This window comes from Bombyx mori, chromosome 19, assembly GCF_030269925.1.
Source record: "Bombyx mori chromosome 19, ASM3026992v2".
Lineage (NCBI taxonomy): Eukaryota > Metazoa > Arthropoda > Insecta > Lepidoptera > Bombycidae > Bombyx > Bombyx mori.
Genome location: NC_085125.1, coordinates 6342975 through 6370294, shown reverse-complemented (window position 1 = coordinate 6370294; position 27320 = coordinate 6342975). Strand labels below are relative to the sequence as shown.

The 27320-nt window shown below is 37.0% G+C and overlaps 2 protein-coding genes across 6 annotated transcripts in view; one reads left to right on the top strand and one right to left on the bottom strand.

Annotated features, from left to right (window-relative positions):
• LOC101743862 (cell adhesion molecule Dscam2) overlaps nucleotides 1–20265 on the top strand; it is a 220631-nt gene extending 200366 nt beyond the window's left edge. Inside the window, exons 24-38 of one of the 4 annotated variants that reach the window (XM_062673973.1) lie at nucleotides 25–180; nucleotides 548–687; nucleotides 2098–2254; nucleotides 3135–3312; nucleotides 4688–4878; nucleotides 5500–5685; nucleotides 6078–6214; nucleotides 7454–7610; nucleotides 8551–8691; nucleotides 9632–9787; nucleotides 10954–11111; nucleotides 13833–13905; nucleotides 14619–14708; nucleotides 16484–16649; nucleotides 17520–20265. In XM_062673973.1, coding sequence (XP_062529957.1) covers nucleotides 25–180; nucleotides 548–687; nucleotides 2098–2254; nucleotides 3135–3312; nucleotides 4688–4878; nucleotides 5500–5685; nucleotides 6078–6214; nucleotides 7454–7610; nucleotides 8551–8691; nucleotides 9632–9787; nucleotides 10954–11111; nucleotides 13833–13905; nucleotides 14619–14708; nucleotides 16484–16649; nucleotides 17520–17646 — 2213 coding nt within the window. In that variant the 3' untranslated portion in view covers nucleotides 17647–20265. Of the gene's footprint in view, nucleotides 1–24; nucleotides 181–547; nucleotides 688–2097; nucleotides 2255–3134; nucleotides 3313–4687; nucleotides 4879–5499; nucleotides 5686–6077; nucleotides 6215–7453; nucleotides 7611–8550; nucleotides 8692–9631; nucleotides 9788–10953; nucleotides 11112–13832; nucleotides 13906–14549; nucleotides 14709–16483; nucleotides 16650–17463 lie in introns of all 4 variants that reach the window. The other 3 variants (XM_038017526.2, XM_038017525.2, XM_038017523.2) reach the window with 3 other exon arrangements.
• Nucleotides 20253–27264, bottom strand: LOC101744770 (CWF19-like protein 1). Of its 2 annotated transcripts, XM_004933348.4 has the most exons (11): nucleotides 27072–27264; nucleotides 26833–26993; nucleotides 26480–26578; nucleotides 26118–26341; nucleotides 25391–25506; nucleotides 24413–24632; nucleotides 23634–23745; nucleotides 22681–22832; nucleotides 22261–22437; nucleotides 21679–21839; nucleotides 20253–20936 (listed from the first exon to the last, which is right to left on the bottom strand). In XM_004933348.4, exons 1-11 carry the CDS (start codon nucleotides 27086–27088, stop codon nucleotides 20777–20779), a joined length of 1599 nt encoding a protein of 532 aa, XP_004933405.1. In that variant the 5' UTR covers nucleotides 27089–27264; the 3' UTR covers nucleotides 20253–20776. The 2 variants fall into 2 exon arrangements, with proteins under 2 accessions (XP_004933405.1, XP_062529978.1); XM_062673994.1 differs by lacking the exons at nucleotides 26833–26993; nucleotides 27072–27264 and adding an exon at nucleotides 26641–26700.
• Nucleotides 27265–27320: the final 56 nt, after the last annotated feature.

The window sequence follows — 27320 nt, the reverse complement described above, 5'->3', positions numbered from 1 at the left end:
ATTTCTTGTTTGAAATTATTTTAGGTAACGAAGACGCAGTTACGAAGCAAATATCTGGACTACACACGACACTGTCTGGTCTGAGGCGATACACAAACTATTCCGTCACGGTCTGCGCTTTCACCGCTGCTGGCGACGGCGTACGGGCAGCACCTGTATATTGTCACACAGAGGAAGACGGTAAAGTTAATGCAGTTTAAATCTCTCTATGTCCAGAACAAAGTTTAATGATCATTTAATGAATGTCTAATGCATTCATAACCATTCGCTAAGCATATTGTTATCTTCAAATATTTTTGATGGGTGGACGAGTTCACAACCCACCTGGTGTTTAGCGATTACCGGAACCCATAGACATCTACAGCATATATGCCGCCACCCACCTTGAGAATTGAGTTCTAAAGTCTTAGTATAGTTACAACGACTGCCCCACCCTTCAAACCAGAACGCATTACTGCTTCACAGCACTGGTGGTAGGAGCTCATGTGAGTTCGCACGGGTAGGTACCACCACCCTGCCTCCAAATATAATAAATATTTTTTTACAGTACCCTCAGCTCCGGCGGACATCAAAGCAGCGGTTTCTTCTAGAAATAAAATATTGGTTTCATGGCTGCCACCGTCCTCTCCTAACGGCGTCCTGGTTGGCTATACTCTTTATATGAGTGTTATCGAAGATGGACGCGAGGTAAATATTTTTTTTTATTTTTTTTTTTATTGCCTAGATGTGTGGACGAGCTCACAGCCCACCCGGTGTTAAGTGGTTACTGGAACCCATAGACATCTACAACATAAATGCGCCACACACCTTGAGATAGAAGTTCTAAGGTCTCAGTATAGTTACAACGGCTGCCCCACCCTTCAAACCGAAACGCATTACTGCTTCACGGCAGAAATAGGCGGGGCGGTGGTACCTACCCACGCGGACTCACAAGAGGTCCTACCACCAGTAAATAGTATGTTTAAGTCATATCACTTTCTTTGTAGTTTTGATGTACATTCACCGTTCAACAATCGATCATAATCACTGACACCTCAAGGCTTAGATTCACTTTTAGTGCACTTCCTCTTTTATTTCATTATTGATATTGACATAAAATAAATAATAGTTTAAAAAAACTAACAAAATACGCTTTTATAGAAAATCCAACTAAAAAATAGAAAATATTTTTTTATTAAATTTCAATTAAAAATAGGGTAAGGAAAAATGATTTTATTGTAAAAAAGCGTGAAGTGCTTTTCAGGATATTATCAATATAACCCTTGATAACTACTGATACTCGTACCATGTCCCCACGCTTTTTTACAATAAAATCATTTTCTATTTTTTAGTTGGATTTTCTATAAAAGCGTATTATTTTGTTAGTTTTTTTAAACTATTATTTTTTAATTGAATTTCAGTATTTACAATTTTTTTTTGTTTTTTTTTTAAATATTTTATTGTCATCGGTCCTTAATATTAATCCGACGTTTTGAAAGGGCTCAAAGTCATGTTCAAAGGTTCCGTTACAAACATACATTCATACGTCTGAAACTAATAAAACCGTATTAAAATTGGAGTGGTAAAGCTCAGTAAACAAAAAAAGAAAGAAAAAAAGCGTTTGTCACGTCTGCCGATATTTGGAATCGAGGCCAAACTGTCTTCGTCTAAGACCAAAATAATTGTATTTCTTCATTTACAAAGCTTAGAGTGTGAAAGGGCTAGCTTACAGAACGCCCTACCGATAATTAAGTTTTTTTTTTCCTACCTAAGCTGATAGCCTTGAGAGGCTATATCAGCGTCGCCTTAACTAGTAGGCTCACGGGGCTCAAACCTGACGTCATTGCTAACACGAGAAGATCCGGCGAGAAACTCAGTGGGCTGTGTCTGAGGGTTAATTTACTCGTCGAGCCCTTCGTCGCAAGCGACGGGTTCGACGAGAACGATGATCGGTGCTTGAGGTACCTAAAAGCACCGTTAGTGGATCGGGAGGATCCGAAATGACGTGTTTGGGGCGACGTCGACTGCTTTCCATTCTTCATTTACAAAGCTTAGAGTGTGAAAGCGCTAGCTTACAGAACGCCCTACCGATGTTTAAGTAAGCTTTGTTCTGATTAGGAGGGCACCCACAAACGCATGCTGTCACCGAGTACACTCTCGCACGAAACGTCTCGGTCGCCTCCACGGGCCACTCACCAATTCTGGGTGTCGGCTTCTACGAGACTCGGGGAAGGAGAAGCCACGAGGGTCGTCACTGTTCTACCTTCCGACTCGGGTATGTTTTACTAATTTTTTTGTACCGTTATTTAAAGTCGTCGTGGCCTGAAGGATAAGACGTCCGGTGCATTCGTATCTTGCGATGCAACGATGTTCGAATCCCGCTCGCAATTTTTGTAATGAAATACGTACTTAACGGCTTTTTCACGATTGACTTCCACCGGTGAATGAATAATATCGTATAATAATAATCAAACCCACAAAAATATAATTTGCGTAATTACCTACTGGTGGTAGGACGTCTTGTGAGTCTACACGGGTAGCACCATGCCTATTTCCGCCATGAAACAGTAATGCGCTTCGATTTGAAGAGTGAGGTAGCCGTTGTACTGTAATAACGGAGACCTTAGAACTCATATCTCAAAGTAAGTGGCAGCATTTACATTGTAGATGTCTAAGGGCTCCGGTAACCATTTAACATCACGTGGGCCGTGAGCTCATCCACCCACATAAGCAATAAATAATAATAATGATAGTATCCCCGTATGGGCGGGTACGAACGTCCTCCAAAGAATTTGTACGCTCCAGCCTATAGATTAAAACAGCCGTGTTGAAACTTCTATCTTAATTCTAAGACCTACGACGGATTTCAGCTTGTCATATCTGTGGATGCCAGTATGCGCTTTACACAAAAGATAGACCATAAGCTCGTGCGATCTTCGTTCATTTAATACATTTTGTTCGCGAATGTACTTATTTTTTTCCCTTGCGTCGATAATCTTGAATGCTGAAGGTCGTGGCTTCCTCTAATAACTTCCTCCTTATTAATTGTACTTATAGTTATTGTGAAAACAAAATTAGTTATTTAACATTAAATTTATCCTCATACGATACTTGACGGGCAACAGAATGAGTTTTTAAATATATTTTTTTCACAGTACCCGCAAGAATAACGTCATTCAGCCGCAATATCGTAACTCCTTGGAAAGAGAATATTTCGTTGTCTTGCAACAAAGTCGGTGTGCCGGCCCCGGCGACCACGTGGACAATGAACGGCGTTGGCTTGGAGTCAACACTGAGAAAAAACGTGAGCAGCGATGGAACACTCACAATAAGGTTATAAAAAAAATCATAAATTGTATTAGTGAAATTATTTAATATTGAGTGTTAAGTACAGATTGAATTTTCAAATTTGGGCAATTATTCGGGGTTTATTATGAGCTATTTTTATTACCATTATACCAATAACCATGGCTCATAGATATCAGCAATACTAGGAACACAGACAGTCTGCTGCTCACTACTACGGTACCACCATTTTGCTTTGAAAGTTCAAAGTGAATGGACGACAGCCACATCACGAAGTGTACGTGGTACAGTAACGTATCTAAAGAAATAAAAAATGTGGCGGCAGAATTTAAGGAATTATGAAATGAACTCCAGTAACTATTCGTCCATTGATGAGCCACACGCACATCTAGACAATAAGTCATTTACATATCATTAAAAGAAAACTGCTGGCGTTTTTTTTTTTCATTTCCGAACTGAAAAAGCTGGAATTCTTTCAAGTGACGCTCGCCCGTGACTACGAATATTTTATAAAGCATTAAAAATTTCGACGAAAATGTAATGCGATTAAAAAAAAACACGAGATCAAATAAAGTTGTTTTGTAAAAGTAAAAGTAGTTTTGATTGATTGTCTTCGACTCACGAAAAACTATAATAACATTAAGGAGTGAAAGGCTTTTTGGTTTAAGTGAAATTTTTGCAACTTTACAGAAGAGCCGTTTAAAAGTTTAAAATTAGAAAAAATAATCATGAAAAAAAGAAAAAAAAAAAAAAAAAAAAAATGCTTCAGCTATTTGAATGGAGTAAATCTAATAATTTTATTAAAGTACAATTAAAAACCTTGAATTGTTGATGCTAATACCAAATAAAACAGACCTTTAATTACAACAATAAATGTCACGTGTTAAGCGAAATGTTTCTTAAACGAAATTTAAAGTCGTTGTGGCCTAAAGGATAAGACGTCCGGTGCATTCGTATCTAGCGATGCACTGGTGTTCGAATCCCGCTGGTAAGTACCAATTTTTCTAATGAAATACGTACTTAACAAATTTTCACGATTGAGCTCCACGGTGAAGGAATAACATCGTGGAGTAAAAATGAAACCCGCAAAATTCTAATTTGCGTAATTACTGGTGGTAGGACCTGTGAGTCCGCACGGGTACGTACCACCCTGCCTATTTCTGCCGTAAAGCAGTAATGCGCTTGGGTTTGAAGGGTGGGGCAGTCGTTGAACTATACTGAGAACTTATAACTCAAGGTGGGTGGCGCATTTACGTTGTAGATATCTATGGGCTCCGGTAGTCACTGAATACCAGGTGGGTCGTGAGCTCCTCCACTCACCTAAGCAATAAAAAAAAATGTTTTTACCCCCCGACATTATTTTAAATAACATTATTCATAACAGTCATTCCAATCGTTACAGCATGACACAGTCAGCGGACAGTGGTAATTACACGTGTTCAGTTGAGAACATTCACGGTCGGGACGAGGTGACGTATACCGTGGAAGTGAAGGTTCCCCCCCAGCCCCCCATACTGGCCGTTGTTGATTCGTACGCAGACTCCTTGCACCTCCAATGGAGTGATCAGGGAGACGGAGGCAGCCCTATTCTCGGTACGTGAATTTTGTGACAATTTTTTTCTTTTCAGTTCAATTAAGTATAACGTCATCCAATAAGAGGTTTCATTTTGAAATAACGGGACGTTTAATTAAATAGTCCAATAACCCTTATATCTGCTATATTTTGCCATATTTTGGTAGATGCCGCTGTACGCAAACAAATTTTAGATATCACCAGAACCACCACCAGGTGCATGACCTCATATGAAAAAAACATGTCATAGCTCTTAGGAAACACGTTCTAGAGCCTTTTTTTTCGGGCTGGTGGCCGAACTTCCTACGATATGGACCGCGACTGCGAAACCGCGGGCCCAAGATTGATTTCAGGACCCACTAAACGACCGATCCCCTCCGAGGTCAGAACCCGGATGAGGTAAGGAGGTTACCGCGGTGAACACTACAACCAGACGGCGCAGCTCACCCCAAGGACACCCGGCCGACGGAGTCTTCGAGGCGAATCGAAGGCTCTGAAACGTCGGCCGTCTCGGTACGGTAGCCCGTCAGGTCACCCAGACTGTGCCGCTGGTGTCCCGGAATACCCTGCTGAGCACGTCCTAGAGCCAGACATAGTTTTTTTTTTTTTAATTTAATACAAAAAAAAACAATACTTTAAAGGATACGTGATCAACTATAAACGTGAACACGGCGATTGGGAAGAACTGCAAGTGGAGGCCGGCACTTCGGAGCACGTTCTGCCCAACTTGTGGTGTGGAACGCGCTACCAGCTGTACATAACGGCCTTCAATCGTATCGGAACTGGTCTTCCCTGTGACATCGTTCATGCCTATACCAAGGGCACTGGTGAGTACAAGAAGCGCACATAAAAAAAACATTGTAATTTTGACCAATCATTTTTTATTACCATACAATTTTAAAGTTGCCGTGGCCTAAAGAAAAAGACTTCTAGTGCATTTGTATCTAGCGATGCGACTGTGCCGGTTTTTGAATCCTCCAGACAGGTACCAATTCGTCTAATAAAATATACACGTGACCACAAGTGACTTTCACGATCTAGGAATAACATCGTGTAATGAAATCGACCCTGGATAAATTATAATTTGCGTAAATGCCCGGTGATAAGGCACCTTATGAACTCGCACGTGTAAATACAAAGCTGGTGGTGGTGGCACCACCCACCTTTTTGTCAATATTTTACGGTGACTCGAGACAGAACGTTTTTTTTTTCTTTTCAGTTCCCGTTAAACCGAAGCATTCGCAAATGATAACTCTGAACACTACGACGGTTACCGTGTGGCTGGACTCGTGGGGCGACGGAGGCTGCGGGATACTGTACTTTGTAATTGAATACAGAGAGATGAGTCAACCTCAGGTATGCTACCTGCTAATATGGATGAAAATAATATTTTTAAAATTCCCAAAACCAACTATTCACATTGTGATGTCTATGAGTTCCAGTAAACTCCCTGCTGACGTAAAAATCTAAAACAATAATAAAGATTACGTTCGCCCATCTATTAAAACACAAAAAAGGATTTCTCGATTGAAACTCGATTGACATTTTAGTATTTTCGTTTCTGAAGGCGTCAGTATTTTTTTCCTCTACCTAAGCTGATAGACTTGAGAAGCTATTTCAGCATAACCTAACAAGTAGGCCAGCTCATGAGGCTCAAACCTGACGACGTTGCTAACACTAACTCTAGCAAGAGCAGTGCTTCGCAGAATCTACCACAGGATCGGAAACGCGACCCATTGAGAAGATCGGGCGAGAAACTCGGTGGGCTGTGTCTGTGAGTTAATTTATTCGCCGAACCCTTGGGCACTGCTTGAGGTACCTAAAAGCAACGTTAGTGGATCGAAAGGATCTGAAATGACGTGTTTAGAGGGCTAAGTCGGCTGTTTACCATTCGGTCCGCAGAATCGGGTATGCCAAAACCTAGTTAAAATAAGTAACTCACGTTTGTAGTAGGGCGCTATATAAGCCCAGACATTTATGTACTAACATTCTGCCTATTTCTGCTCTGAAGTAGTCATGCATTCCAGACTGAAGACCGAATAATTATTGTTGCGTTATAATTGAAACTTGGTCCTCATGTTTCAAGATGGGTAGCGTTGTTTACGTTGTTGATGTCTATGGGATTCGATAAGCACACCGGTGTTAAGGCACTAGGTCGGCTACGAGCTCATCTGAGTCATAAAAAAATCTCTATTACCTAGCAAGTGACGAACGAAATGCAGCGCATCAATTTATACATTTACTGTTGATATTTAAAATCTCCGGCAGCACTACGCGTCATCCGGTCACCGTCCTCGTCGAACCCGTCGTCGACCCTTGCGACGAAGGGCTCGACGAGTGAATTAACCCATAGACACAGCCCACTGAGTTTCTCACCGGATCTTCTCGGTGGGTCACGTTTCCGATCCGGTGGTAGATTCTGCGAAGCACTGCTCTTGTCAGGACCAGTGTTAGCGACACTCCGGTTTGAGCCCCGTGAGCTCACCTACAACTTAGGGTGAAGCTGAAATAGCCTCTCAAGGCTATTAGCATAGGTAGAGAAAAAAAAACTACGTCGTTTTCGGGAACGTCTCTAATTCAGGTTGTCATTAACAGTGGCGGCTAGTGTCGAACAGTGTGCAGGCGACCGAGCGGGTTTTCAGCGTGAGCGGCCTAACGCCCGCCGCACACTACCAGTTGCGCATCACCGCGCACAACAACGCCGGACACGCACTCGCACTCTACAACTTCACGACGCATTCGCTCAGCGGCCGTAAGTGACGCGACCTTTTGTTTATAGCTTCGATGAGTGGACGAGCTGGTGTTAAGTGGATACTGGAGCTCATAGACATCTACAACGTAAGTGCCACCACCCTCCTTGAAACAGCAAAAAATCGAAACGCATTACTACTTCACGGCAGAAATAAGCAGGGTGGTGGTACCTACCCATGCGGACTCACGAGACATCGTACCACCAGTAATTACACAAATTTTAATTTTGCGATGTTATTCCTTCACCGTGGAAGTCTATCGTGAACATTTGTTAAATACGTATTTCATTAGAAAAATTGGTACCCGCCTGCGGGATTCGAACACGGGTGCATCGCTTGATACGATTGCACCACACATCTTATTCTTTAAGCTACGACGACTTCGACGACTCGTCAACATCACCTCGAACGCCAATAAGAACCCGTAGATAGATTACCTGGTAACTAGAATCGATTCCCATCGAGATATTCCCACAGTAGCTCAATGAAGGAGCTCACATTCCATCCGGTCTACGTGGTTACGGAAAACTATAGACATCGCAACGTGAATGCCGGCACCAGTCTTGAGGTTTGAGGTCAAACTCTCAATCGTATTGTATATATATGTATACATAATAATAAAAATAATATGGAATACTTTAGAATGAATATACAATAAAAGACTTAATTGCGTTTTCTGTTTTATAATGAGAAAATAAAATTTAAAGCCATTAATCTCTTTTTAAATTAACATTAAAAATTAAACAGTAAACAGTATTATTAAACAATACAAAACTGAACACTCTTTTTACTGAATGACAGTTTTCATGACACTGAATGACATGTCCTTTTTAAAAACTAAAGAGTTTTAAACAATAAAGGTTTTTCTTTGCATATATAGTATATCTGTCGTCATCAAAAAGATCTGAATGCTGACTGAAGTTATTTATTTACTAATTTTAGTGTTAGATGGAGACCTGTCTCCCCCTATACCGGCCGCTGGAGCCAGGTCTCTGGGTGGTGCACGCGTCATTCTGCCGGCAGCCCTGTCACTATTGGTCTTAGGAGCACTCATCGCCATAGTTCTGCTTGTTAAGCGCAACAGTAAGTAATCTATGTGGCAATTTAAGCTACAATCCCACAGTCCTGTTACTAATAATATATATACTGGGTGTTAGGAGACCGCTTCCGAAAACGAAGACAGACGGTAGTACTAATGAGACCTTTGATGATGGGAAGGAAAAAAATTGATTCAAATTAAAAAAAAATCATATTTTTAAAACATTTATTAGCACTAAAAACATTTATTAGCACTATTTACTCTCATCGTGTTTATATGTTATTTACTATCATCATTTAATCTCATCTAGACCTAAATGAAATGATAGTTTCATAAAAAATACATTAATTTATTTTAAAAAAGCCAGCAATGAAACCTTCGATCAACAATTGTACTATTGTTTACTATTGTTGATCGAAGAATGAAACACAAAATCAAAACCAGCTGATGCTCGGATCAACGAACGCCCAGGCGCGGCATTTCTTTTACACGCAAAACGGGGGGACGCGGCAATGATACCGCTCTCCCCAAAATTTACAACTTTGTAGGTACAAAATTTTCGTTTTCGGAAGCGGTCTCCTAATACCCAGTATACATAATATTTTGCTATGTATTGGGTATATTAAATAAGTTTATATTTTTGTATATTGTAATATTCTATATATTTATTTAATTATCATTGGCTGCTCCTCTAATAAGCATAGTTAGTATATTGTATAATAAGTAAGTAAAGCAACTATTTTCTTTGAATTATTCTACCAGTTCACCCTTGGTCGACTGGTAGAGAATGTCTTAGGCGTTAAGTTCGCCAGTATAAAAAGAAATATGATAAATAAAATAATTGTTTCTAAATCAATAGACCAATCAATAGACCGCCTATTGTACAAAAGTATCTGCTATTTGACTGTTTTTTGAATGTAAATTGTGTTTTAGTGTGCAATAAAGTGTATTCGCTCTCTCTCTCTCTCTCAATATGCGCGACAGAGACCGGCACGACTGAAACAGTGGCGACGGAGAGTGGCGTCGGGGAGTCTCCGTCTGTGGCGCAACTGCAGAACAAGGCGAACCGCGACCAGCAGTACCTCGCCGCCCGCGCCCAGCACCCGCCCCCGCAACACCACTACAAACACGCTTCCAACGGTACCTACGTTTTGTTTTTATTACATTGACGGGTACAATTGCGAGTCCGCACGGGTAGGTACAACTAACCCGCCTATACCTGCCGTGAAACAGTAATGCGTTTCGGGTTGGAGGCTGGGACAGCTATGAAATACTGAGGGTTAAGTACTAAATATTTGGGGGTATCAGAAGGGTATCTAAATACGTCGCGATTTTGCGACGTTTGCCTACGTTTAACGGCCGTCTAGCGTAGTGGTAAGTGACACGGTCACTACACATATATGAGTATAATAAAAATCTTACATTTATTTCCGTTATCTGGTACCTATAACACAAGTTCTTTACGAACTTAGCACGGGACCAGTTAACGTGGCGTGATCGTTAGTAAATATATATTTATTTATTATTTATTTATTACGTTTGTCGCTAGGGGCGTTGTTCCAACTGCATATAAATTTGTGTTAACTTTTACGCCATCGAGAACGTTAAAAAACTCGCACTAAGTACACTGGTGTAATACCGGTCACTTACATTCGCACGAATACGCAAATCCGCAAGTGTAGGACGACATTTGCAAATGATTATGCAAAGTTTTCGCTGCATTCGTGGTTTTCCAAGCTGTGTCGGTATTTTAACAGACATCAAAGCACGGGAACCGCGATCCTTCGCGTAGTCTCCCACACATTCGTGTGACCAGTTGCGCCCAGGATTGCGAAAGCAACGGGCGTTTCGCTATTTTCATAGTTCGTGACGTCTACTGTAACTATCTTCATCAAAAGAAATCCCATAAAAACAGCATGGCTGTTAATGATGTCTGGGAAAGAATTCAAAACTCTTTTTCTCTTCAATGTTCTATTGACGAACTAAAAAGGAGGAGAAATTCGTGAGACATTCGTAAACAAGTGTAGGAGGAAGCGCAAACGGGTTCGCAAATTGAGTACCGAACCCATTTGCACAGTCGTTAAGTTTGCGAATGAATGTTTGTACGAATGTTTGCGCGCATGTGAGTGGCCGGCATAAAGTTAAATACCCGCCCACCCTAAGACACGAAATCGACTTTTAATTCGTTAATTTAAAACATGTGCCCTACCCTATTTTCCGGGACCTATCTACCCGCGCGAGTTGAAGTACGTAGTATCACCTGATACTCTAGTGTAAGCAATGAAATTTTTAATTTTTTAATGCAGAATACATAGAAGACATCTGTCCGTATGCAACATTCCAACTGACGAAACCGACAGCTTACAGCGAGAGTAGCTACAGCGGCAACGTGTACAGCGGCCCTTACCACTCCGTCAGAGGATCCTTCGTCTATCATGATCTCAAACAAAACGATAAATATAAGGTAGAACGCAAACTTTACTTTTATTGACCAAATTTTTTTTTTTTTAAATACTGTACCGAATTATTCGTTCGTTTTTAATTAGCATCACTTACAGTAATACACAGTACATGATAACTGATTTAGATCACTAGTATTAATTACATAAAGGGGAATGCCCACTCTCCATAGTGTGCTAGGCCCAAGATGGACACCAAATATTACTATAAAAATGTACTGATTTAAATTCTTAAATGTATTGGATATCTAAAAAATATATTGAAATTGACGCCACTATTATAAAAAATATAATAAAAATAAAAACTCGTTTTGAGGTTAATTTTCTATATAAATAAGTGTCGGATTGTGAGATACTTCAAGAACTTTTCTTTTCTTAATGTTTAAGATGTTCCTAATGTATTTTATCCTATAGGGTATAAAGAACACACTTAATTCTTTAAATAGCTATATTTTCTTCATCTTCATACACAATTAGTATCATCTAAAAATAGCAAAGGAGAGCATATACACGGTATTAAATCTCAGTCAGGGTAAAACCATAATTCACACAATGTTTTTAGTCGTAGTATGAAACGTTATTGATAAAAGTAAAATAAATCGAAGAAAAATCAAAACACATCCATTTTGTACGCAAGCACAACACCACAAGCAGCAAGCGAAGTGTGAGTCAGTCAGATTAAATTCAGTGTTGTCAGTATAAAGAAAAATAATTACATGAAATTAATATATCAATTATTTTTTTAAATAACCGATAATTGATTTATATCTTAATCTTTTTTTTACATTATTTTTTATGTTTTTGTTTTAGTTGTACATATTTAAATAACAATACTAGTCAAGTTTTTTATATTGCTTAGATGGGTGGACGAGCTCACAGCCACCCTGGTGTTGCTAAGTGGTTACTCGAGCCCACATACATCTACAACGTAAATGCGCCACCCACCTTGAGATATAAGTTCTAAGGTCTCAAGTATAGTTACAAGTTAAAGTCCAATGGGTTCATCCAATGGTCCTGGTCCAATGGGTCCATCTTCGATGTTATTTTATGTGCATAAAATCCATTAAAATCGATTGATTAATGATAATACTTAAAATGATTGATTTATATGTTTTATTTATATACTCAAAATATTTTCTTCATACGTAAAAGGTTTTGAAGCTGGCAATATTTTTCCCGCAAAAATAAAAATCCTTTTTTTTTCAATAGAGTTACTTTTTTTAAACTACTTATTGTAAACTGTAGTGGCGCTTATTTGCAAGAAAGTAAATGCATATTTATTTATGACAAAATTAATGCACTAAGTATTTTTTCTATAATGTATTGTCCGCTTTGGGCCTAAAATGGGCATTCTCCTTTCTATAGTTAATTTATATTAACAACAGGGTCCCACAAAAAAAATACTTTAACAAAATTATGTGATGTCTATGGGCTTCAGTAGTCGAATAATACCAAGCTCGTTCTCCCATCTAAAAAATAAAAAAGGATAAAATCGAGTCAACAACTAACTTTATCCATAAATACTCGCAGTTTATCGAGAAACATAAGTAGTTTCGTACTTATGTCGTCAAAGAATAACCAACAATTATCAGCCATTAAAATAAATAGTACCTATGTTTAAAGCACAAATAAAAATTCCCTTTGATCTGTCGTTATCCAGGGTGAGCTTGTAAATGTGTGGACTCAATGTGAAGTTCCACCGTCATATGAGATAAGATGTGTCTTAATGTGCTTAAATGTTGTTTACATACATGCCTATAATAATATAATCGTACGCTCAGTAAAATGGTTGTCGCAAACATCAGCTAGCTGCAGAACTGCAGGGAGGACAGTCTAAGATACTCTCGCCTAAAAAGGAATAAGTATACTAGACCTGGCAATAAGATTTGCAGATAGTAGATGAGAATGGTACCACTGGGGACATAACTCAGCTAACTCAACTTTTCCTAATGAAAATCTGACATCAAACTAAATTATTGTTTTTTAAGAAACAGTGTGCTTAGTGCGAGTTTTTTAACGTTCTCGATAGCGTAAAAGTTAGCCCAATTTTGTATGCAGTTGGAACAGCGCCCCTAGCGGCAAACGTAGGCAAACGATCCCTTTCCATACAAATGTGAGCTAACTTTTACGCTATGGAGAACGTTAAAAAACTCGCACTAAACACACTGATTGCTAAGTTGCAGGATAGGATAGTAAAATTGTTGTGAAATCGTGTATTTATATACATAAGTCGTCGTGGCCTAAAGGATAAGACGTCCGGTGCATTCGTGTGTAGCGATCCACCGGTGTTCGAATCCCGCAGGCGGGTACCAATTTTTCTAATGAAATACGTACTCGACTAATGTTCACGATTGACTTCCACGGTGAAGGAATAACATCCTGTAATAAATATCAAACCCGCAAAATTATAATTTGCGTAATCACTGGTGGTAGGACCTCTTGGGAGTCCGCACGGGTAGGTACCCCCACCCCGCCTATTTCCGCCGTGAAGCAGTAATGCGTTTCGGTTCGAAGGGTGGGGTAGCCATTGTAACTATACTGAGAACTTAGAACTTATATCTCAAGGTGGGTGGCGCATTTACGTTGTAGATGTCTATGGGCTCCAGTAACCACTTAACACCAGGTGGGCTGTGAGCTCGTCCACCCATCTAAGCAATAAAAAAAAAAAAAAAGTTGTGAAATCGTGTATTTATATACATATGAAACCAGTTGCGTTTCCATTTCAGGGCAAAGAGCCAGAGTACACTAAAGTAAGAAGAAAAGGAACCAGACTCCGAGATCCGCATTCCGAGAGCCAAGGTGCGTTTTAACGATAAAATATTAAAATACGAAAATATTTAAAGGCAGCTTATAATTAAGTAGCTAGCTCAGTTAGTTTTGTTTCGAGTAGCTTGCACCTTCTATGAATAAGTTTAATTTGTCCCGTTTAAGTTTATAAGTATTGGAAATTGAATTTGAACTAATGATCGCCTTTTATGCAACCTGTTGGGAGCGTAAATGGTGTTGTAATTTATAAAGGTAAGCATGCACAGAGTACGTATTGTGAATGTGGTTTAAAATTATTGACGGTTTTTTTGTTTTTTTTAATTAAATTCCTTTTCATTACCATGTAGGTTTAGTGGCTTATTGATTATGGTTTGGTAGCGTTGTCGTTCGGCTTGTAGTTGCAACAATCATTTCACGTTTCATTTGTTTGGGCTTGTGCTTTGTTGCGTAATTAAATGACGGAAACGGATTGTTGTTCATACGAGTTCACTATAAAAAAAAGGCGGTTTTTTTAGCTTACGCTAATTTTATAGTCACCGATACCGATATACCGTTTCCGATAATTGAATGTCGTCTATTCGAAAAACGAATTCGACGGTCCGTTTCCACGTGCAAAAAGCCGCATCATCCACCTTCTTAATTCGTCGACGAGATTAATTCGTGCCGTGAAATTGCAGAGTCGGACAACTTGGGCTCGACGGACTCGGAGGTGAAGAAGATATTAACGCTGCACCTGCCCATTACAGAGTACGAGGACGACGCGAGCGACGACGCCAGCGCGCTCCACTCCGACAGCGAGCCGGCCGCGCGACTCCGACCGGCGCACCCCACTGCATGTTCGTTTTACATTCAACACTTCACTGTGCTTAGCGCGAGTTTTTTAACTTCTCGATCGCGTTTTTTTGAAGTGAAACTTCTTTAGAATCGTTGTGGTTTCAAGCTCGATGAAACGAAATGAAACGAAACGAAAAAATAAGTGTGCCGCGATTGGCTTGCCGAAGCGGCTCCGAGTGGCGCCGACAAATCACGAAGCGCTCCACACGGTCTCGCGTCCCCGACTAGTTCAGTGTGTTTTTGACGTCCGTGAACGCTGTCGTGGCTCTCGGAGCGCCCTGAGATACTTTTATTTCTATTTAGTTTGTTATCAACAGATGTCGCTGCACGTAAATTCAACAATTCCTGAATCGGGGTGACGAGATATTACACAGTTGATATAAGTTCTCGTATTTCTCTTGCTAAATCATACTTACCTGGCGTAGGGATACCGTGATCATGTAGGCGGTTCCCCCAGGGCGAGGCTGCTCCATTGCACTTGGTTGACCCTTGCGATTATTCTTATTGTTTTAAGTTTGACTTCTACCGTGTGACTTGCACACAATGCACACACACACTTTTTTTCCTTCCTTAACTATACAATACAATACAGAGAGATGAGCAAACCTGTCTGTGTCTATGGGTTAGTTTACTCGCCGAACCGGGTTCGACAAGAACTCGGTCGCGTAAAAGTTAACACAAATATATATAGAGTTGGAACAGCTTCCCTTCGTTTGCCGCTAGGGGCGCTGTTCTAACTCCATACAAATTTGAGTTAACTTTTACGCGATCGATAAGTTAAAAAACTCGCACTAAGCGCACTGGTCTTATTCGTGTACAGTTACAGAAGCTTTATAACCCAGTAAAATTCAAGTTCCGCCCTCTGCTTTCAGAGGGAAAAACTAACAGTTTCTCTCCCGTTATAACGTTTTCATAAATCAGTACGAATTCATCAATTCCCTTAGCGCATCAGTACCAATTTTTTTCAGCACATAACACAACGTACCTAACGTAACTTGTTTGTTTATTACATTGGTTTGAGGCATGCGTTCTTATCTTTCTAACACGCGCTATGACATGTCCTTCTTCAAACGAGGCTTGTGGAGAGTATTAAGCGGTAGGCAGCGGCTTGGCTCTGCCCCTGGCATTGCTGAAGTCCATGGGCGACGGTAACCACTCACCATCAGGTGGGCCGTATGCTCGTCCGCCTACAAACACGCTTTTATTAGCGCGATCTTACCCATATATCTGTTTAACGGAATTTTTCAATGTGACTTTTAACGATTTCAAGACGTCTGCTTAATTTGAAAATTTGCACACGCATCAAGGACCGATATCAATATATTACTTTTTACTTTAATAAATAAATTAATTATTATTATTATTATTGTTTACTTTAAATAACTAACTATTATTATAAATTAACTTTATAATTCTTAAATTATTTTATTTATTTCTTCCGCTTGCTATTTAAGCGTGCTTTTTACACTTACGTATTTAGGAAACGTATTTTTTTTTCATTTTATTTCATTTCCAGAAGTTTAGAAATGAGTCTCTTCTTTTCTTTTTTCGTGTCATCAATCCTATGTTAGTATTCCTATCATCCTGTCTTCCTGAAGTTAAAGTTAATTTATATATACACAACATGCATGGTAAGAACACGCCAAACATAAATACGCTAGATACTAGCACTTACGTAAGATAGTCTCAAATAAGCAATCGTCTCCAACGATTTTCTCGCGTCTTACTTCTTACTACGGGAAAAGTATAAATAAATTTTACTAATAAATTGAAACAGATCCAACTGTAGAACGTGAGGAATCATCTTCGTCGTCGGAGAACTCGCTCGGTGGGGTCGTGAGGAAGGCTTTTCCCTCGAGGAAAGGGAAGGCGGGCGCGCTCGGCAAGCGCCACGTTAGATCTTCGAGCGGATACAGCAGTCACAATGACGAGACCACATTTAGGTGAGCCAGTTTTTTGTGAACTCTAAAATTTCCATAATTGTTTTTGCTTGGATGGTTGGACGAGCTCACGGACCACCTGAAGTGCTCTGAGGAATTGTTCGAGATGATACCTTCATCTCGTCTTTACCATCGCACCGCCCGCCACCGGAGTAAAGTTCATCCATACTACCTGGAGCCACTGCGGTCATCCACCGTGCGTTTCCAAAGATCTTTTTTGCCACGTACCATCCGACTATGAAATGACGGTAACCACTCACCATCAGGTGCCAGGCCGTATGCTCGTCTGCTACAAGTGCAATAAAAAAAATTAGCTTAGTGGTTACCGGAGCCCATGGACGTCTACACCGTAAATGCCGCCACCCACCTTGAGATATGAGTTCTAAGGTCTCAAGTATAGTTACAACGGCTGCCCCACCCTTCAAACCGAAATGCATTACTGCTTCACGGCAGAAATAGGCAGGGTGGTGGTACCTACCTGTGTGGACTCACAAGAGGTCCTACCACCAGTAATTACGTAAATAATAATTTTGCGCGTTTGATTTTTATTACACGATGTTATTCCTTTAAGTACCAATAGGGATAGGAAATTTCATGAGCAATCTAATTGAAATGTCAACGAGCTGTAGTATTTGTTAAGATTCAATTCATTCAGACATTTAAATAGACAATATTTCTAAATCATCCTCTTAAGTACGTATTCCAACACGACAAAGATAACGAGAAATTAAATACGAGTCCCGCCGCATTGCATGTTACGAGGTCTCGACTTATCCGGAGCAAAGGCCTGTGACAATTAACCGTAATTGCATTCCAGTATATCAAACTACCCGTCGTTTAACGAGCACATCCATCCTCCCTCCCGCTTCTCAGACGACACAGATTGCGAGGGACATCACCGCCGGAAGAGGGCGCCGCATCCGCATCACGCGCCGCACCCAGGCGACCCCAAGATCACAAGGGAAGCATTCCAGATAAACATATGAGATACATCGAATAAAACGAGATAGCGCATCGAACGACGTCATTACTTTTTATACTTCTAATAAATTTGAATATCTGCCTTGGGATCTGTTTAGCTATCAAAACTAAAATTCCTTGTTTGAAAAATGAAGCTAAACATCCCAATAAGTTTTAATAAGATTCCTTACTTCAAAAACTTTTTAAGGTTACCATGTTTTCACAGTAAATGTTGAATAATTGAAGGTAGTTGCAAGAAAAAAAACCTAACATTTTCAAATACAGTCATCGAAAGTATGATCCTTCGAATTAGATGTTATTTATGATATGTAAGAAGTATAGGTTGTCGTTGGATTGTAATTCAAATGTTAAATGGCTAAACAGCCAACTATTGTCTTTACTAAAAAACAAAAAAAACTATACGGCCAGAATAAAGTTGCCAAATTAATCCACTTCCAAAATTAAAAGTTGTGTAAATATTACTGTAGATAGTTAGTCTAGTCAATGTTTCGTGCTATGTGTTTAAAGTATTTTTACTTAAAAAAATAACGCAACAGTATTTCACATTACACTCACAATAATTTAATAACTAAGACACTCGAAGGTTCACCGAAACAGCTTTGTAAATAAATAAAATTAGTAATTGATAATAAACATTAGGTAAACTATCGAGTATGAAATAAGGAGAACAATAATTAAAATAAAAAAATATATATGTTTTAAACTTAATGCCTTATTGACCAAAGTCTTAAAACTAGTTACAGATGTAATTTTAGAAAATAACCAATAATAAAATACGAATTGTTTAATTGTTGTAAAGTTTATGAAAGCATGAAGCTTTCATTGACAAATTTAATATCATTGTCTATAATATTAAGATTTGGTATGAATTAAAAAAAATCCAAGATAATGTTTTATTCTTAGCAATGTTAAAGTGCCAAGAAAATAAAAATCAACATACTTTACATATTTGTAGAATTATATTTGTGTATTGTACTGTTTAAAAAAGTGATCTGTACGTTTTTATACGTAATAATTGTAATAATTAGGACTTTAATAAAATACATACAGAAAAATATGAACCTAGAAAACAATGTTCTTCTTTTTAATTTTAAAACAAATAAAATAAAATAGTTCAATTTGTACTTTAAACTACACGAAAAGACAAAATGATAGGAAGAAACAAAATGGCATCGAAACTAATAATAAACTTATTTGTATGTAACTGTATTTTAAAAATCAAATAAGTATTTGCCTTGGAACATCTAGTAGTCTCTCTCACTGGTACTTTATGACAGTGACGTCATAAACTTCAATATTAATCCTTTTTCATTTTCATTATGCATCCTCACTACGAGAATTGAATTTTAAAATCTACATTTTTTTTAAACTATAAACATGGATCATACTATATGTACTCTCAGAAAAACGGCTGGATAAAAATAAGATATTAAGTTTGTAACACTGTTAAAACCGTTAATGTCAAATTAACTGCAAAACTATTAAGCACCACTTATCACAACCACGAAGTAACTATTTTACTTATATGTATAACTGGTAGTAGTAAAGATATTTACGGTTATATTAAAAGTTGTAATATATTTGAATATTAGTATAAAGCGATCCTCAGTAATCCGTAACACAAGACAATACACTTACCTTTAGTTTGGTAAATATGGCAGAAAGTTATATCTGTATATTAAAATGAATGTTTGTAGATTTAATAAAAGAGTGTTGAACACTGCACCCAAACATTAATAAATATTGGGTCGGTCTCAAGTCAAAACGATTAAAATTAGCGGTAAATCTAAATATTTTTACGAATGGTAACATTGTCATTTTGTTTCAGCAGTTGTTCTATTAAATGAATAGAGGCTATCTAAATATTTCAGTTTCTCGAGATCGACATTTTAAATGCGTTGTACTTACCTGTTTATTTGGTTTTAGTAATTCCTACGAAGACTGTCCTACATTTAATTAAAATCTATTTTATATAATTTGAAAACAACTAGTCATAGTTTTTACGTAAATCCTTTTAGAAATACCTTGTATGTTTATGAACATTTTGATAAATACCTAATTCTCACATTAGCAAAATATGCATAGCTACGAGCCCAGTAAAATTGCCTCACCAAAAAATATTAAAAAAACCTAGAACCTAATTGCTGCTCCACTTAACGGGTCCAATTATAAATCTAAACGATCCAGACCCATTAAAATTGGTCCAGCCGTTTGAGTTCTCTAACAAACACGTGAAGAGATGAGTTGTATATCGAAAAATTGTGAAATTTAGGACTGATCTATTTTCAACTACCTACATATTATACTTGCTAGTTTAGTAGACTTAGCAAAGCCTACCTTAGTTTCGAATTTCAGTATTTATCAAAACTATTACATTAAAACTTCACAAATTCAATAGTAATCATCCAATTTGTATTTATTTTATTTTATTCCATCATTATTTTAAATATTATGCAACAGTCTGAAATCTAGTCAATGTACCATATCGTTTATAGTCGCATTATATTCACATACTTATAGCATAAGCTAATCATGTTGTTACAGACAAGGTTTTTATAATAAAAAAAATAAACGAGTTGTTTATTACTAGAGAACAGTATAATGTGAAAATAATAAAAAAAGTCATTTAATTAAAAAATGTTTTATTTTCTAGAATTAAAACTATAATAATATATAAATTCACTTATTAAAATTGCTGTTTGCATTTTGAATTAATCCGATCAAAATACACACGATCAATAACAATTCTGACACAGTAATTAATAGGATGTTACAACTTAATTATCACATTTTAAAACTTTGCAGCAAACATTTTATCAGGACATACATAATCTATACTAATATATAAATCTACAGTAGTTTTTACGGATGTTCCGTTATAACTACTTAACCATGCATCCGATTGACTTGAAACTTGGTATCCGTGTAGAAAATACATGCACTTAATGGATAGGCTAATGTTTATGTGAGTGTTGGACGCCCTACACCAATTGCGGGGGCGTTAATGATGAGAATCTTTGTGGGGGTGAGAAATAATAATGTTAATTTCAAATGCCCAGCGAAGCGGACGGGTACAGCTAGTTTTTAATGTTTCTGTCAACGTGTGACGTTGTTGAGACGATTTATCATGTGTTTCACTATACACCAAATTAATCGCTATCGCTATCATCTTCGACAGTGAAATCAAAAGGCTTGAACTTCGCTCTGAAGTTGGCCACGTGTTTCTCTTCTTCTTCTTTTGTGAGTTGACACTGCCGCCAGTCCGCTTTATCTTCACAGTTTAATATCGGCGGACTTGATAGCACATCTCTGAAAATATTAAAAGAAAATTTGATTTATTTATTTAAGTAGGATTTATAGTGCCTTTTGAATCTTCATGACTGCCATCAGTTTAATATCGGCGGACTTGATAGCACACCTCTAAAAATATTAAAAGAAAATTTGTTTTATTTATTTAAGTAGGATTTGAAATGTCTTTTAAATCTTCATGACTGCCACTAATTCACTACAGTTTCTCCACTTGCTCTTTCTCAAAATTATCTACATGAGAAGGATGGCTTGAACTATAATAGCTCGACATTTCTGATAACTGGCCAAAAATGTATGTTCTTACTGCTGCCTAAGCGTTTGCTATTCAGGAACTTTGATCTTAACCGTTAAAGTTGTAAATTCAAATATCCCAGTTTTTTTTCGAATAAATTATGCCTTGGAATTTGAATGAATTAGTATATATATATTTTTTTTTATAGTCTAGGCGAAGGAAGTTCTACATCAGTGGCCATAGATAGCACTATGAATGAACGAATGAATGTGTTAATGCTACCATTCGTTTTGAGATATACGGCCTTTTCTCCATTGTATTGGAATATCGGGTATCCCAGCGCCCTATTTTACCCTCCTGCCTTCGCTTATAGCATATATATATATTTGGCAAACGAATAGACGGCCCACATTTTTCTTCACTAAACACAAGATTTTTCTACACTAAAATTAAAATAAATTCACAAATGTCTATTGTTATTCGAATGAATTCAACGAATGACTTATTTACCTTCCAAATTGCAATGGGAAATGTTGTTTGGTTTTAGCATAAATTTGTTCTCCAGAGGGCAATTCCGCATGAAAATAAGGGGCTCCCGGTAATGTCACCTGTCTGATTTCCGAATAAGGAGGCAATACTTCCATTTGTATGCTCGCGATGCCCGCTTCATCCTTAAAGAATCATTTTGGACGTTAATACACAATTGAATATGCAATTTCGAAAAGGGCACATGTCGCACACTTTGTCAAATACGTTTTTTTATATACATGTAGTTTTGAGGCTTACCTACACCTATTTTATAATTCCAGTAATGTTCAATTGCTAATTAACACTAAAATATATCTCAAAAGTTAATATTTTCAATTTTACACTGCTTTAGAAAATATTCAGTTTTTTTCAGTTCCTGAACATTTTACATTTTCAGAGATGTGCCCTTTTCGAAATTGCACATTCAATTAAATACAAACATAACGCAGTTACAATTAATATAATACAAAAATGAATTTTATTTTTATGCATAATATAGCATTAATAGCAATTTTATTCGTTGGCCGTGTACCTTCGCCAGCTAGATTTAAAAAAATAACAAACCTGAAAAACTTCTAAGATCTGTAACTCAGAGGCCCTCGGCACAGGCACGCATTGTATCTGCATGTGCGAAGTCCTATAATTTCTCTCAAAGAAAACAACACCCATGTTCATTGTCGCATAAAACTTCTTTAAAGTGTCTTTGAACTTAGTTATCTCTTTTATTACATCATCCGGAGCCTAAAATTCGAATAATGTATTGGATACATTTTTTATATAATCACAAATACAGACAAACACAATAAATACAAAAAAAAAAACCTTATGCGATGAAATCATTAAATTTATAACAAAAATTTATTCTTATTGTTGGTTACTTTTGATGAAAATCATATAATACTAATTTATATATCTCACTCATGTTAAATTCAGATATTCATACTGAAATGGGCATTACGAAAATAAATACAAATATTTATTTACCCTTGTGGTTGACTGATGATGTTGTATCGGTAGTATCAATACATGGTATGGCGTTAGTGGACCCTTTGCTAGCGCCAAGTAGCACAAGGTGCCAACACAAATAACAAGATGCGACTCCACCTTTGGTGAAGACAGACAAAACCAGCATTCTTCTGTAAGTTAAAACAAAATAGTTTTTTTTAGCGCAGCGTCAGGAAGGCAATCCTCCAGAACATGGGCGATCTAATGAATGCTTCTACGTGTACATCGTCAGCGCAATCACAACTACTCTGACAAGTGTCCCGACTAAGAACTTTTTTTCCTGAATTACGAACAACAGAGAACTGTTCTGTAGAGACACTTTGGAGTATACTAGCTCCAAACTCCAAACCGGAATATATTTATTTATTACAAATACGAGTGAACGAGCTCACAGCCTATCTGGTATTAAGTGGTTACCGAAACACAGTCATCACAGAGGAAATGTTGCCGCCACCCCCTTGAGTCTATAGAAGTATTATTACAATTACGCAAATTACAATTTTTATTTACAGTATCTATCTAAAGAACCACATGTCGTCTTCTCGCATTAAAACTGTACTCAAAACTCAAAACTGTACATCAAAACTTACTAAAATTACAGGAGTGTTTATGTAATATTTTTAATATTACTCATCTTTGCAACATTTATTTTTTATTTTTTACCAGTTACATCATCTGTCTTTTAAAGTAAGATAAAATTATGTATTAATTTTGTTAATAGTAGTCAAAACATAGGTAAACTAAAAAAAAAAACTAAATATAAACTACGCTCTTTTGACAGTATTTATGAGAAAAACACTGGTGATACCAAAAGATTCCGCATATTAACTCAATTTCGGATATTTTTGGAAAATGTACACTTTTAATGCTAAAAGACGATGTGTTTCTATTTCAGTGTCTCGCACAATTATGTAATCCTTGTACACTTTTACCTGGTTCGATATTTCTCTTTTTACTTTCCGGTTTGTCAGTTCCTCGTTTCCTTTTTCCTTGGTCGTCATCGGGTGCATTCATATCAAAGAAGAACTGCCCATTTCCAGTGAACTGTAATTTATTTTTACCTATATTATTATTTTAGACTAGCCATAAATCGCGCTAATTATCAACGTCACGTTTCGAAAGTCATCAGTCTGTACATTGTGATATGCGACCTGAGCTCGGTATACCATTGCGACTACGCCAGTGCTTTTTCTTATTTTTTCATACCTAATCCGATAGCCTTGAGAGGCTATTTCAGCGTAACCTTAACTAGTAAGGGCTCAAACCTGACGAAGTTGCTAGCACGAACCCTAGCAAGAGCAGTGCTTCGCAGAATCTACCGCCGGATCGGAAACGCGACCCACTGAGAAGATCCGGCGAGAAGCTCAGTGGAGCCAGTGTGCAGTCCTCACACAACAAACCTTCCAACCCTGGTTGTCATCTATTTTACAAACAATGTACTATATTCTAGCAACTCTTCAGGCTGTGAGTTACCTTGCGCGCCATTGCTAAGCTCACCATCTTTACCAGTGACAGTGCATATTATAAATTATCTATTTCTACTGCAAAACATTAATGTCTTACAGTTAAAGAATGAAACAGCCCCTGTAGAATATCATTTTTTTGCAGTGTTTTGATTACCTTTAATCACACTGATGAGATCTATAAGATAACCAAGTAAAATATGTGTGAAAAATCTTAAAATTGCAGTTCCATAGAAATAGTTTTGTACCTTTACAACTTTCCCTGGTTGGTGTTGCTTCAACATCTCCGGGTCATATGGACAAGGTGTTTCATCTGTCGTAGCTTGGAGTAAGTCAGTCATGCGCATCTTAGAAATGGGTTGCAAAGAACAGGCATATATCCATTTCTCTTTAAGATTATTGCCGACAGGAGCTAGTGCAATAAAACGTGTTGCACATTCTCTATAGTCTTGATGCATACTCTGATTTCTGAAATACAAGTAGGGGCTAAATTAGCTTGCCTTAATAAATTGGTTCATGCTTTTTTTATTGTTATTGCCTAGACAGGTGAACGAGCTCATGGCTCTTATACGCATCACATCATGAATGTCGCCACTCACTTAGAAACGTTACTTCTAAATCTTAAGTTTAAAGTACAACGGCAGAAATAGACAGGGTGATGATATCAAACCGTAGGGGCTCACAAGATATTCTACCATCAGTAATTACACAAATTGTGAATTATACAAGTTTCATTTTGTTGTATAATGTTATTTTTTCACCGTGGAAGTCATTCGTGAACATTTGTTAAGTATATTAGCAAAATTTCTACCTGCCACTCGAAGACTAGCTTAGTGGCATTGCTCAATAATACCAGTAAATAGAATAATACCAGTCATCTTGTTCTCTAGGCCACAATGACTTAATTAAATTTACTAATATAAAATACAAAGTGTGTATTTTACTGAGTGCTTGTATGCCAGGTTCTAATAATCACCGCTTTCCATCATCTTTTTTATATGCTCATTGAGACTTAAAAGGATCTTAAAATTGAATTCTGATGACTGTTTTTTTTTTGCGATAAATATGAATCGTATGTAATCCTTTCAAACTGAATGGAGATGAAAATTCTGTACCAATTAACTTTGTGAAAAAGAGACATACCATCCCAATCAAGCCCTATCAATCATGTCCCTCCCATCACATATTATGTTATAATTTGGCATTAATTTAGTAAAAGCACTAACCTATATGGTTGCCGTTCAAAGAACTTGTCTTTTGATGGCACAAAATGATATCTTGGTTTTATATGTATTGCAAGCCATGATAGTAAATCTGAAAGTCGATCTTGCTCAACATCTACCTGAAACAAATTCAATAATATAGTATACTTATACATTTGTTGTGTTTTAAATAGGATCATTCTATGTGTTATTATCAGTTCGTATTAATAATTTTATTATTAATTATTAGTTAATAATAAAATTATTTAATTCTAATAAATTTTAATTTTAATTAAATATAATTAATTAATATTAATGATTAATATTTTATATTACTAATTTTATTATATTATATTACTAATTAGTAATTATTAGGACCTCATGATAAAACTGAATATAAATTAAGCTGATCACCCGAGACAAATTTACTGTTTGTTCGTTTCAAATAGGTTTAAATTTATTTTTCAATACACTATTATTATGGCTTGCAGATGGTTCAGACATGCTCACACCCCATCTGATAGTGAATAATCTTGGTGCCTGAATTGCTTCTTATAGGACATTAAATATTTTCCACATCATTAAAACAGCTTGTTTGTTTGGTTATACTATGAAAGCTGTTACTATAATATATAATATAAAATTGTAATATAAAATATGAAATTAAGCTGCACAACTTTTAATATCTGATCTAACTTTAATCAAACAAAAAATAGGTTTTGTTGAGTTCAATGTGCAATAAATAAATCACCGTCTGACATTCATCCTGTTGTATACCCGATGGCCATAATGTTGTTATCAATACATCTACTCCTCTAAATTCACTCTGTCCTCTGAAACATGCATCTCTGACAGCACTACAGTCACTGGGCTCATAAGTACACATAGGAACGTCTTTACCAAGCTCTCGCCTTGATAAACCTGTCAAGTATGCGATTTTCACATCGGTACTTGTGTTGAAAAGACCTCTTCGGCCTGAAACAATAACATATTATTATTTTCAAATTCTTTTTTTTCCCTATAATTAGCATTCCATTTATTTGTTTATTGTAATTAATAAAAATAATAATGTAACTCTATGCATATTTTCAAATGTTTCAAAACTGTTCTTACCCATATAAATAACATTAGGTACTATTTCAGATCCTTCTTCACAGTAATGATGTACATGGTCTGGATTTGATGGACCAAAAACATAGGTTGTCACTGGAACTGTAATTTGAGATTGTTGATAAAAAAATATATAGTCAGAAAAAAATGTATTCATAACCCACCCAAATTAATATTGACCAATTCCAATGCCTCAATAATGTTGATGCTTCATCCTCACGTGGTAGTATAAGCGACAGTATAATTATTATCAATATGAAACATGTAGAGGTTCCAATGACTATCTCATACCGGGTCGACCGTAAACTAATGAGCCCATCTCTATCGTATTAAAAATTTTAAGTCAACGTTTTTACCTTTCCTCGTTCCCATTTTATATGCATCCAGTTGTGAATTATCATCTCCAAAGAATGTTCCAACACATAAAAGCAAATCAAACTGTCCAGATTTCTTCACAATCGATTCTACGCGCGTAAACAAAGCATTGAAATTCCCATTTACATCTCCACATATTAATCTGAAAAGCAGTATGTATTAATTCATTTCAGTTGTTTGCATTGCTTTCAAACTAAGACGAAAACCAATCAGTAATTACGTTTTCTGTTTATCCATTTTTATACACAAGTGAAAGGCATTTAAATTGGTAATTTGATTGATACAAACTTTTAGATTTTAGATAAAACACTGTCAATTTTATAGAATTTAAGGCTTGGTAACGAGTCGTTTGAGCCAATAAAACACAATAATTATGATAATGACAGACTACGAAGAGATTACAAATAATATTGAACGGCTTTTAATCTGTAAACGTTTTCACTTGTGTAATAACGGTATGTGGGAAAAT

Excerpts from the sequence above, each read along its gene's own strand:
- LOC101744770 (XM_004933348.4), bottom strand. Across the intron at positions 22,833-23,633 it reads AAAGAGAAATATCGAACCAG|AAGAATGCTGGTTTTGTCTG; the intron begins GTAAAAGTGTAC and ends TTTAACTTACAG. Across the intron at positions 22,438-22,680 it reads ATCATCAGTCAACCACAAGG|GCTCCGGATGATGTAATAAA; the intron begins GTAAATAAATAT and ends TTCGAATTTTAG.